Source organism: Pseudorasbora parva, chromosome 17 (assembly GCF_024679245.1).
Source record: "Pseudorasbora parva isolate DD20220531a chromosome 17, ASM2467924v1, whole genome shotgun sequence".
NCBI classification, from domain to species: Eukaryota; Metazoa; Chordata; class Actinopteri; order Cypriniformes; family Gobionidae; genus Pseudorasbora; species Pseudorasbora parva.
The window spans coordinates 39803904-39816183 of record NC_090188.1 but is presented as its reverse complement, the minus strand read 5'-3'; the positions used below and the strand labels follow the sequence as shown (position 1 = coordinate 39816183).

Here is a 12280-nt window from a genome sequence, read left to right as displayed (position 1 = left end):
AAATAACATTTCATTTTGTATTATCTTATTAAAATCATTATCATTTATGCAGATTCTACAAGGGGTGTGTAAACTTTTGAGTATAAATCTGAATAATCTCATATGAGATGTGTTTGGTTGAGTCTATTAAACCGCTTGACTTTAGCGGCGTTCATCCACTCGAGCTATTTTAAAACAATCATATTCTTATAATAGTTTCTTTTTCAAACACTGATGGTGTATTATTAATCATAAGTTATTTTCTCATCAGTTTCATCCACAGCATTAGCCTAGTTTTATTTTAAAGTGTCAGGGTTATAATAGAACACTACATGGGCGTTGGAAGCAAATACACAGTGGGTGGGTCCGGTCTCAGATTTTTTTTTACTGGAGTAACGTTAGATGTCATTTACATTAAATACAAATATATCGCCGTTTACTAAACGATTGATTGGGCCAGACAAAATGGCGGAAATCACAGTTATTTACCGTGGCTATAGTGTAGGGGTAAGACGCATGGCATCTGCCTTTTCTCGAACTCGCTCTACTCCCTTTTCCCATCACATATAAGATCAGAAAGGCTTTTATTTTCAATTAAAATGGAGAAAATATTAGGAAAGTGGAAATAAAGTGTCTAACGTGTTTAATAAGTGTTTATCGGTTAGGGGTAGGTAAACGTGCTGAATTAGAGACGATAAATGTGTGTGGGTTCAGTATCTATCGTTGGTCGTAAAAAGTGGGTTGGTCTTGTCCCACACACACACAATGGCTCCGACGCCCATGGTTAGCTAAAACCATTACACAATATTCATTACTTTAAATTAAATAAATGTTAATTAAATAAACTTACATTTATTTGAAGCTTTAGCTTAACCTGATATACTAACTAAAACAGAAATACAACATTATAAAAACTATAAAGAGGTTTAGAAAAATTGAGTTTTGACCTATTCAAGTAACAGTCGGTTATGTAATTCTTCTATTAGTATTAATCTATTAATCGTTTTACTGAACAATCCAATACTTGAGAAATGAATGACCATCCTGACAAACTATTGCTTTTGTTTTCAATATTAAAGTTTTAAATACCACGTAAAAGATATAGATTTACCGTGAGGTCAGTGACCACTGCCTTATTATTCATAAATTACAGTTTCTTAAAGGACAACTCCGGTGAGAAATGACCCTAGGGGTAATTAACAGACGGTTACGGAGTAGATCGTTCTCTGGGATGCGTTTTCATGAAAATCGAATGTAAAGAGTTTTATCTCTAAAAACAGATTAGCTTATAACGCTTGTCTATGGGGCACAGGGTACGTGAAATTAAATCGCTAGTTAATACCACTAACAAGGCTCAAAATAGCCTCAGACTAACACGGGAGCATAATGAGAGTCCCTACAGGCAAACCGAAGCATTGAGAACATTGTAAGTGAACAAACAGTTTAATAAGAAGATACTTTATAAAGACAGTGCATAACGCGTTCACGGACAGGCGCCATCTTGGAAAATAGTCTCGACGAATCGATCCACGAGCGCTGTTCTAAGTGAGCTGGTCGATAGGAATTAAGTTTGTGAAATGTAATAATATGGACATTTTTATTTGTATTTATTTATTTTCTCTGTTGCGTTCAGTGCTTTCTTCCGGAAACAGCGGACCATATGAGATTCCAAGTCACAGTTCATCACTTAGCAGAGCACTCGTGGCTCGATGAGTCGAGACTGTTTTCCAAGATGGCTGCTGTCCGTGAACGTGTAATGTACTGTGTTGATAAAGTATCTTCTTATTAAACTGTTTGTTCACTTACAAAGTTCTCAATGCTTCGGTTTGCATGTAGGGACCCTCATTATGCTACAGTGTTAGTGTGAGGCTATTCTGAGCCTTGTTAGTGGTATTAACTAGCGATTTAATTTCACTTACCCGTTGCCCCATAGACAAGCGTTATAAGCGAATCTGTTTTTAGAAATAAAACTCTTTACATTCGATTTTCATGAAAACGCATCCCAGAGAACGATCTACCCTGCAACCATCTTTTAATTACACCTAGGGTCATTTCTCACCGGAGTTGTCCTTTAAGTTTGTATCCGATGCACCGAGCGCTCTTCTGTAGGACAAACTATAAATGATCATGAATGTGTAGTGAACGTCCAGCGTGTCGCCCAGCCCTTCTCACTGCTAGTACACGTTATCGCTTACATATTTTTGCATTATGAAACTCATTTCTTTTATATCTCATTTATTTAATAAGTGAGATACTGTCAGCATCCTCCCGCAACCATGACATTACAATAAACATAAAACTGTAGTTCTCAGAGTAGTGGTTATGAAGATCATCACTGATTCCTCAGCGGTTTAAGACGGCATTAGGCTTTATATATGTACAGACGTTCATGTTTCAGATTCCTTGAGGATTTATGACTAAAACTAGCCTCCCAAAGCTCCGGAGCCTTAACCACTGAAGCCATTGGAAAGTGACAGCAGAAATCATTTGAACTGATGTTTTTGAAGATTAATGTGCTAAATGTTTTACTAAATGTGGATCCATCAGCCCGACATTCCCTCACTGAGAACCTTTCCACAGTTTAATCTCTGATGGACTGGACATGGATCAGTTTTCCGCAGGTTTCTTCGTTCCACGTGGCTTAACTTTTGATTGATTGTATTTAATTATGAAACGCATGCCTTGCATTGATGTTTGAATGTGGAAACGGTACTCCTCCACGCCGGCCTTCATGTTTACAGCGCTAGAGCTGGCGTTACTGACGTTCACAGTGGACTAAAGGCACTTTATTGATCTGGGAGAATCCCTCATGTTATTGCTATAGCTTATCTGAAATAAACAGGAAGGATGGTTTTAGTTTCCCACAGTCTTCTTTCTACTAATGCATCGATGACTTCTAGCAGATATTAAAGGGTTAGTTCACCCAAAAATGAAAATTATTTCATTAATTATTCGCCCTCATGTCGTTGGACACCCGCCTTCGTTCATCTTCAGAACGCAAATGAAGATATTTTTGTTGAAAGCTGAGAAAGGCTTCAGAAAGGCCTCCGTTGGCATTCAGTACATTCCCACTCACAAGACCCATAAAGGCACTAAAGACGTCGATACAAAGTCAATCTCACTACAGTGGCTGAACAATAATGTTACAATGCGACGAAAATAGTATTTGTGCGCAAAAAAAAATCTAAATATTGACTTTATCCCTTCCGCGTAGGTCTCAGACGTGAACTCACGTGATAGCGGCGCTCCTCCTCTTTCGGGTCATGAACGGTGGAGCTGCGTCATATTCTCGCGCATGCGTCGAGTTCACGTCAATAACTTGGTGGATAAAGTCGTCATTTTGATTTTTGTGCGCACAATAACTTTTTTCATCGTATTGTAAAATGATTGTTCAGCCACTGTAGTGAGATGGACTTTCTATCGTCGTCTTTAGTGCCTTTATGGGTCTTGTGAGTGGGAATGGACTGAATGCCAACGGAGGCCTTTCTGAAGCCTTTCTCAGCTTTCAATGTGAGGGTGAGGAATTAATCAAATAATTTTCCTTTTTGGTTGAACTAACCCTTTAAGAGTATCCCAGCTCCATCACTACCTGCGGGTTTTCTGTCATTTGAAGTGATTGTTTTAAAGTCACATGATTCCACAGGTGATCGATCGCTCCGTTCTGTTTTTGGGTTGTTGGGTGGTTGTTCAAAATGACAAAATAAAGAATCAATTGTAGTCGTTTGACTTTGTGTTTTTTTTATGTGTCAATCTTATAAATGGAAATAAAATATGACAAGACCTCAGAACAAATTCATCTTGATAGTGTCACATGACTTTAATAGAAATGGATGTAATGGATTACAATCAACCAATCAGCTGTTAGATTTAACTACACAATTACCCTCTGGGGTTCTTCATTTGAGACACTCAGGTAGCCTAGAAATCTAGACGGACCCTAGCGGCAGCAAATCTAATCTGCCACGAGTGTCGTCTAGCAACTCTCAATACAGTTCTGAGCTGTAATTGCCTTACTCTTGCCGGACCAATCACATCGTGTATAGAGTCGGTGGGCGGGGCCATAATGACGACGGCTGAGTTGCGTTTGCGTGGTTCTAGTAAACACAGAAACTGGCGAACGGCGGTCTTTCGAATCAGCTTTGACTGCGACTCTGGAAGACTTGGAGTTAAGCTTTTCTCTGAGAAAAGAACAAAGAACGGCACTGAAGTCATTCTTAAAAAGGGAAGATGTGTTCGGAGTTTTGCCGACCGGATACGGCGAATGTTTAATCTATCAGCGAGTTCTGCTTCACCTTCGTTGCTCTGGTTGGTGTAGCGCTATCCTATCGCGTGCAGAGGGAGTTTGACAGACAACCGTTCATCCGCCCCTCGGATTGAGCTGTTAATGGTGAGTTTCCAGACCAAACATCTTGATGTGGGTCCGGCTTGTCAGGCGAGCGCAGGGTTGCACTTTGAAACCTGTTTTCAAAAGTTTGTGTTTTTAGGCCCCCCAAAACCCCTTTAGTTGAAAACGGTGTCACGTAAACTGCCCCTGAGAGCCCTTAAAGGTGCATCACTGCACTGGCCAGTTTAACTCTATAAAGCCTGACGTCCTCATGTGAGATTCCCAGCGAGCCGAGAGTCCGGCGTTCTAATTAGAATGTAGAGAGTAAGCAGGAAAGCCACGAGCAGCTGCGCTAAAAATACACAAACACACACCAGAGAAATCATATTCGTGAGCTTCAGCTGGAAAGCCGGATCTGAACAGAACCACGCTGGCTAATAAAACTACAACATAAGAAACTGTCAGGGGTCAGAGTCCAACATAGCGGTCATTATAACACAAGGTTATGATCAGTGCAGCTTTGTTCTGTAAGTTAAAAGTAAATGATAAATAAATATGCATGTGACCGAGAGACTATCAGTGGTAAATAATTTAACAACAACTTTACATATCTGTGTGTGTGTGTGTGTGTGTGAGAGAGAGCGAGAGTGAGAGTGTGTGAGAGAGGGAGTATGTGTGCGTGTGTGTGCGCGCATTTTTTTGTGTGTGCAAGTTGCACACACTAAACCCTCATTCACTATTTCCTATGTTAGTCAAGTAATATGGTTCACTTGAAGGAGTGCATAAAAAAACCAGTGAGTGCATCAGACAGCAGTCTGTACATCAGCTGTACGCGCATTATCGTGGTGCATTATGGGATAGACGTCCACTATGGTTTCAGACACCACTGCAAATGGCTGTCCCCTCAGATAGTGCCCTAGGAGCGATTTCAGATTCAGACTTTGCTTTTGTTTTATTTGGGCATTTGAAGTGCTCTTTTTCTGCTCGGTTTTTTCTGTTGCAGAAGGTCTATGGTGAACACAAGCTATATAAATATTTCCACATTTTATTCGGACATATTCATGGTCTGTTCTAGTAATGTGTTAATGGTTCAAGGGTGAGTGGAATAACTATCTCATTGATCCCAATTTTTGAAAATCGTTATTATTGCGCATTAGAGATAACCTTTCGCTGATCGTTCACAGCTTAACAAAAGTCACTCCCATAATTTGACCAAAGCATCATGGGGCATAGGAAAAGGTGAATATCCTGCGTTTAGCCGATTGGATTTAGGCTTCAAAATTCATAACATTTTACTACATAAGTGGAGTTTTATAAACTTTTGTTAGTCCCCAACCTTTTTTTGGCACTAAACAAAAAAAAAAGCCAATGGAAAAATCCTATTAGGTTTTTGTTGAGGGAACTTCCAGGTTGTCCTACAAAAATAACCCTGTGTCCCTTTGTTAATAACGTCATTTACTAGAGTTTCTGACAAAATTTTAATTGCTGCAGTCAATTCAAACTTGTTTTTTTTTAGTAATTTTAATTTTTTTTGAGTGAATGATTCAATGACTCACTCGTAAAGAGTTGACTCGTTTCATTGCTGAACGAATCACCCTGCGTCCCAATGTCCATACAATCTATCCGAGATGGTATGTGAGATTAGAAGTGTCCCAGAGCATAGTATGTTGAAAAGAGTACGTCAAAAGTACATTTTCTGGTAATTTTTCCAAGTGTGGATCCATGCACTCTTGCACTTTGGAGGAGGATTCGGTTCAGAACTACAAACATGAGTAAAAAGTGTTAAAAACTACAAACATGGTGGGTGTTCGTGACTGGCAGTTAAATAGAGAGGTTTAATAAAGGGTTCGAGTGAATAATAATCAAAATGTGTTAAATATATTACGTAATGTTATCCGTGTTATAGTTCATCTGCAACAATAATGTGAATTTTTATAAAGATCCGTTTGGACATTGATGCATCATTATCTGAACTTCTTTTTAAAAATCCCTATGGGAAAAATAGTACGGCTGAAACGCGGGCAGGCACTCTATTTGCCATTAGCAAGACTAGAAAGATCAACGTTTTGGTTATCCATGACTTTAATGGTTTTCTCTGCATTGTCCACGTTCCTGATGAGGGTCTCGAGACGCCTCTTGATCTTCTTCTGGTCCTCCAGGGCGCAGCTGATCACGACGCTCTGAAACTTCTGGTCAACAGGCACCGGAGGAGCGTCCGTCACACACGCGGCGTAAAGGGCCTGCAGCCTCTTTCTGGACGCCTCCATGTCTTCCAGCATCTTAGCGGCGATCTCATCAATAATTGCTATGGCTTTCTTCAGGGCCTCTTCCTGCTGGCCGTTTCGGATGGTATCCACGGAAACGTGCACTGTTAACGCCCTGCCCATGAGTCTCGTGGCGGTCAGAGAGAGCTCTTCCCTTTCCCCTGAAACATAAGGTCAGATGATGTTTTACACGTGATCCATTAGAAGCCGCAAATGCTTTGCACAGCAGGCGTACCGTCACAGATGCTCCTCATTTCCTGGCTGTTTTGTATGGACTGGATCATCTCGATCAAGCTCTCTCTCTCCTGCTCCATAGCAGTGGCTTCCTCACGCAGAGCCTCCACCCTGAGATCGACATACAACTCTGTCAAACAATTGTGAAATACAAAGCAAAACATGCAAATATAAACTCATTCCTGGGATTCGAACACTCAGCATGTTAGAGTCGATTTAAAAAAATCATTGGAGACATTTTACAGCACTTTAAACCACCATATACACAGATCAGGCATAACATTATGACAGGTGAAGTGAAGAACACTGGTGATCTCTTCGTCACGGCACCTGTCAGTGGGTGGGATATATTAGGCAGCAAGTGGACATTTTGTCCTCAAAGTTGATGTTTTAGAAGCAGGAAAAATGGGCAAGCGTGAGGATTTGAGCGAGTTTGACAAGGGCCAAATTGTGACGGCTAGACGACTGGGTCAGAACATCTCCAAAACTGCTGCTCTTGTGGGCTGTTCCCGGTCTGCAGTGGTCAGTATCTATCAAAAGTGCTCCAAGAGGAACAGTGGAGAACCGGCCACAGGGTCATGGGCGGCCAAGGCTCATTGATGCACGTGGGGAGTGAAGGCTGGCCCTTGTGGTCCGATCAAACAGACGAGCTACTGGAGCTCAAACTGCTCCAGAAGTTAATGCTGGTTCTGACAGAAATGTGTCAGAATACACAGAGCATCTCAGTTTGTTGCGTATGGAGCGGCATAGACCAGTCAGGGTGCCCATGCTGACCCCTGACCCCGGCAAAAGCACCAACAGTGGCACGTGAGCATCAGAATTGGACCACGGAGCAATGGAAGAAGGTGGCCTGGTCTGAGGAATCAGGTTTTCTTTTACATCACGTGGATGGCTGGGTGCGTGGCGTACCTGGCGAACACATGGCCCCAGGATGCACTATGGGAAGAAAGCGAGCCGGCGGAGGCAGTGTGATGCTTTGGGCAATGTTCTGCTGGGAAACCTTGGGTCCTCCATCCATGTGGATGTTACTTTGACACGTACCACCTACCTAAATGTTGTAGACCATGTACACCTTTTCATGGAAACGGTATTTCCTGGTGGCTGTGGCTCTATCAGCAGGATAATGCTCCTGACACAAACCAAAAATGGTTGAGGAATGGTTTGAGGAGCACGAGTTTGAGGTGTTGACTTGGCCTCCAAATTCCCCAAATCTCAGTCCAATCGAGCATCTGTGGAGGCCCCACCTCACAAATTACAGGACTTAAAGGATCTGCTGCTAACATCTTGGAACCAGATACCACAGCACACCTTCAGGAGTCTGGTGGAGTCCATGCCTCGATGGGTCAGGCCTGTTTTGGCACCAGCACAATATTAGGAAGATGGTAATAATGCCTGATCTGTGTATCTCCATTATTCCTATGTATCCCACATTTATGAAAATACAACACTTACTATACGTGATTTTACCCCACATTTTGACATTCTTGGATATATCAGTAATGATTATCTCTAATGATTATCTCTAATGTATACAGTTTTTCAATTATTACATTTATTAACAATTATAATAAAGGGTTTAGGCGTGTCCCTCGAGTTTCTGTCCACTGTTTCTGAGCGCTCCCCTTCTAATGGAGGCTGGGAAAGCTAAATGACATCATAGCGTAACGCTGTCATCACTTTAGAGGAAAAACAACTTGGGCAAGTGAGTGAGATCTGCAATTTTATCTTTCAAATTTGATGTAGTCAGCAGCCTCAACATCCACTCTGTTAATGGAAATATGAAAAAAAAGTTATATTTTTAAAATTGCAATGAAAACTATTGTGTATTTATGTTTGCTGGTTTTGCTCAGACGCTGCAGAGGCTGATTTAAGGTCTGAATGTCCACCCGGAGCTAACAGTGGGGACACTGAGAGTGAACAGTGATTGTGAAAGTAATTTATACTTGATAAAGTACTGTTTTTAGGTTCTTTGGTAATGTTTAACATTGGTTCCTATCAAAATCCAATTCAAACAAAAGCATTACTGTAAGTGGTTGTATGTGAGAGAAAGGAAATCATCGATCCATCCACTTTTTTACACCACTTGTATGTGCCTAAGCGGCGACCTCCCCTAGTTTATGTTGAAGCAAATAAAGAAAAGTGACTTAAACTAAAGTTCATCCGCTGGCCGCTAGAGACAGGCTCCAGTAGGGAGCAGAATCTCAGAGCTCCATGTTAAAAGGCTACATTTTACAGCAGAATTTTTGTTTTGTTTACAGCCTGGTACAAAAATGTATCTTGTATAAACAGTTCATTTTGCCTTAATGACAACTGAGGGGGGTGAATATTTTTTATAACTCATTCGTTTACATTATATAAAGCCTCAAAGTTCTGCATAATTAAGGGCGTGGCCACTTTGAGTGACAGATGGATAGCCGTTTGTCTGCTGTCTGTTAGTCGTCACGTCACCTCAGCTCCGCCCACGTCCCGCCTCCCGGAGTGACGCGCGATGACAAGATGGCGATGGACAACATTGAGGCTTCAAAACCAAGGGGGTAATCTAGCGCTCGGAAAGCGTTCCACCCCTAGGGGCGGCCATTGCTAACCAAGCCATCACCTGCTGTTAGCATCCCATTGACTCCCATTCATTTTTGAGTCACTTTGACAGTGAATAACTTTACATCTGAGGCGTTTAAAGACTCCATTTGTCCATTGTTTATTTCTAAAGAAACACGACAATGCATAAAAGGCTCCATTACCTTGTATCTTACACTATCGCCCCGCAGAAGCTGTTTTTGTAAAAATAGGCTAACGATTGCGTCATAACCAACGCGACCCTGTCGCACAGTTGAGAAATTATCGTATAGACCTGAGGAGACGCTCGCAGGCAATCTTTTACTGTCTAGGAGACAGTCTGGGGGACGTGGAGACATAAAGTCTGATAAAGTCAAGGGGGAAGAATGGGGAGAAGCCCATAGTGAGCCAAAAGCAACGGGAGAAAATATTTAAACAACGTGATTCAGCTTTCACTTTCCACAACTACTAGAAGACCTACAGCTGTCAGACAGGAGGCTCACGTCACATCTACGTCGTCAAGCTCAGTCTGAGCCTGCGCAGTTCGCTCAGCCATCAGGAAGTGAGTGCCCCTATACTGACATCACTTAACGCCGTAGAAGGCAATGGGATCGCTCGGTCCATTTCTTTTACTGTCTATGTTAAAAACTGCTCTTCAGAAACCTACGGGTAACGTCCCAGACACAAGGTCCATATTTTTTTTTACAGTCTATGGTCCACCCTTTTATTATTTTGTCCACCCTGTTAAGCAGTTGTTGTTTTTACAATAAATTCATAAACACAGCTAAAATAATTAAATGACAATAAAATGCATTGTCCACCTATTTATTATTTTGTCCACTCTGTTATTACTTCATCCACCCAGTTAAGCAGTTTCGTACACTAATTTAATAAAAATAGCACAAAAATACAAATAATTCATTCACAATGAAAATTTATTGGAGTATCTTAGAGTATCGTTAAACTATCGTATCGTAGAGTATCGTTCACTTTAAAAAGTGAACAAGAATATGATTCTAGGAATTTTGTATCTGAAAAAGAAAAATGTAAAATTAAGCATTTGTGGGAAAGTAAGTACAATTCATACGTAATATACATTTCTATGAATTTAATAACTCATTTGCACTTAAAGGGACAAAAGGACACGTCTGAAAAAAAAACTTCAATTAAAGTTCTTATAAAGTACTCATTGTCCATTTGTCCCTAACAGGGTGGACATTTTTTAACTACCATTACATTGATTTTGTTTATTAAATGGTTACATTTATTTAACCAACCGTACTCAAAATCTTTTTTCTTTTTCTTTTCATATGTTTAACATCACATAATGATTACACAAAAATGACTTTTAAAAACAGAGTTTGATTTTCTAAATTGTGATGTCCAAAAGGCACTGAATACCTGTAAATGACAATGTCAGCTGTCCTGAAAACAGCTCAGTTCAAATGCACCTTTACTGGTCTCGTGCATGATAATGTGGTTTTTATTGTGTAATCTTACCTTACAATTCTGGAATTTTAGTTTGGAGGACAGAATTCATAAGCATTCTTACTTTTAAGTTTTTGTATCAACATAAAATATCACTGCTTTGACTTCTACAGCCCTTGAGACAACAGTCATATCGTCACGCTTTATACGTGTCAAATAACATCATGCCCAGTGTAAAAACAGTGCAGTGTCTCAATGATTTATTTAAATGTTAGTGCATAGACCTACTAGTAAAGACATTTCATATAAAGTGGGTATTTAGTTTGCAGACGGAATCATGGTATCTTTTGTTCTAGTGTCTACAGGACTGTTTGTGCAATAAAAAGTTGCATTTGCGATGTTCTAAAAACTGTCACGGTTTAAGCAAACCTTTTCAGATTACTTGGGAGAAGTCAAGTCCGTGTGGCTCTATTTAGTCAATATTGATCTCACCTCATTTCGATCTGATCCAGATTTTCCAGTAAGCGTCCGGACCGGTCCGCCATTGACATGGTTCGGGAGAATTTGCCTTTAGATGCATCGTTCATTTTAGCGTTAATTTTAGCTTGTGCCATGACTGCTGCTCGTCGCGTTAATGAATGTTTTCACGGGTTCAGTGATCTGTAGGACATATACCACACCAGGGCAGCACACCCGAGCAATATAGCGATGTCCGGTGCACGAGTGAATCGTTCACTTAAAATGATTCAGTTGAATCGACTCGCATAGCGTTTGCAAAACACCGAACTGTGAAAATGTAAAGTTGGTGACATGTAACCGTTTTTGTGCCATTTATCTGGCACAAAACTGCAAGTTAGAGATTACCAGCGCCAAAATGGGACGCTTTACAGATGAAATAGTGGTGCAAGCTATTGAACTAGCACTTTGAGATTTTGTTTAATATAAAGTGCATTATAAATAAAATGTATTATTATTATTATTATTACTAGTGTATTACAGAGCATGGACCATTTCAAAGCAGAACTGAAGACGTTTCTGTTCAGGAAGGCTTTCATGTGTTCGTTTTATTTATTTTGACTTTTTATTCATTTTTGTTATTTTCTCTTGTAGCACTTTGAGATTCTTCAGAATGAAAAAAAGTGCGTTACAAATAAAATCTATTATTATTATTACTTCTTAATATTTCTAAATTAAAAGTAATATAGCATATATTTTTTTAAATAGCGATAAACAGTATTAGGTTACAGAACCAACAAAATATTAATGTATCAACTCAAACGAACACGACCCATGCGGACAACTTTTATCAGAATCAGTGAATCAACCGGTTCGTTGAAATGAATTGTCCAAAAGAACCGACTCTCTTAAATGAATCGGTTGACTCCTCAGCGCTATCGACCACGTTCTAGCGGTTTCCAGCTCTCTTGAGTAACATCTCCAAACATGGGCTGGAACTTCCCTTGGTAATTCACTCCTCCAGACTCAAGCGGGGGAGTTC

At 40.4% G+C, this 12280-nt stretch overlaps 1 protein-coding gene across 1 annotated transcript; it reads right to left on the bottom strand.

Annotated features, from left to right (window-relative positions):
- Positions 1-3096: 3096 nt before the first annotated feature.
- Positions 3097-11533, bottom strand: bag2 (BCL2 associated athanogene 2). The gene is made up of 3 exons (XM_067421572.1): positions 11275-11533; positions 6803-6912; positions 3097-6728 (listed from the first exon to the last, which is right to left on the bottom strand). Exons 1-3 carry the CDS (start codon positions 11394-11396, stop codon positions 6334-6336), a joined length of 627 nt encoding a protein of 208 aa, XP_067277673.1. The 5' UTR covers positions 11397-11533; the 3' UTR covers positions 3097-6333.
- Between the last annotated feature and the right edge of the window lie 747 nt (positions 11534-12280).

What these genes read in the sequence shown, in the direction of transcription:
- bag2 (XM_067421572.1), bottom strand. Translation starts at nt 11,396, where the DNA reads ATGGCACAAGCTAAAATTAACGCTAAAATGAACGATGCATCTAAAGGC. An exon ending in CTGGATCAGATCGAAATGAG is followed by an intron (nt 6,913 to 11,274) that starts GTGAGATCAATA and finishes TGTCGATCTCAG; the next exon opens with GGTGGAGGCTCTGCGTGAGG. An exon ending in AATGAGGAGCATCTGTGACG is followed by an intron (nt 6,729 to 6,802) that starts GTACGCCTGCTG and finishes CTTATGTTTCAG; the next exon opens with GGGAAAGGGAAGAGCTCTCT.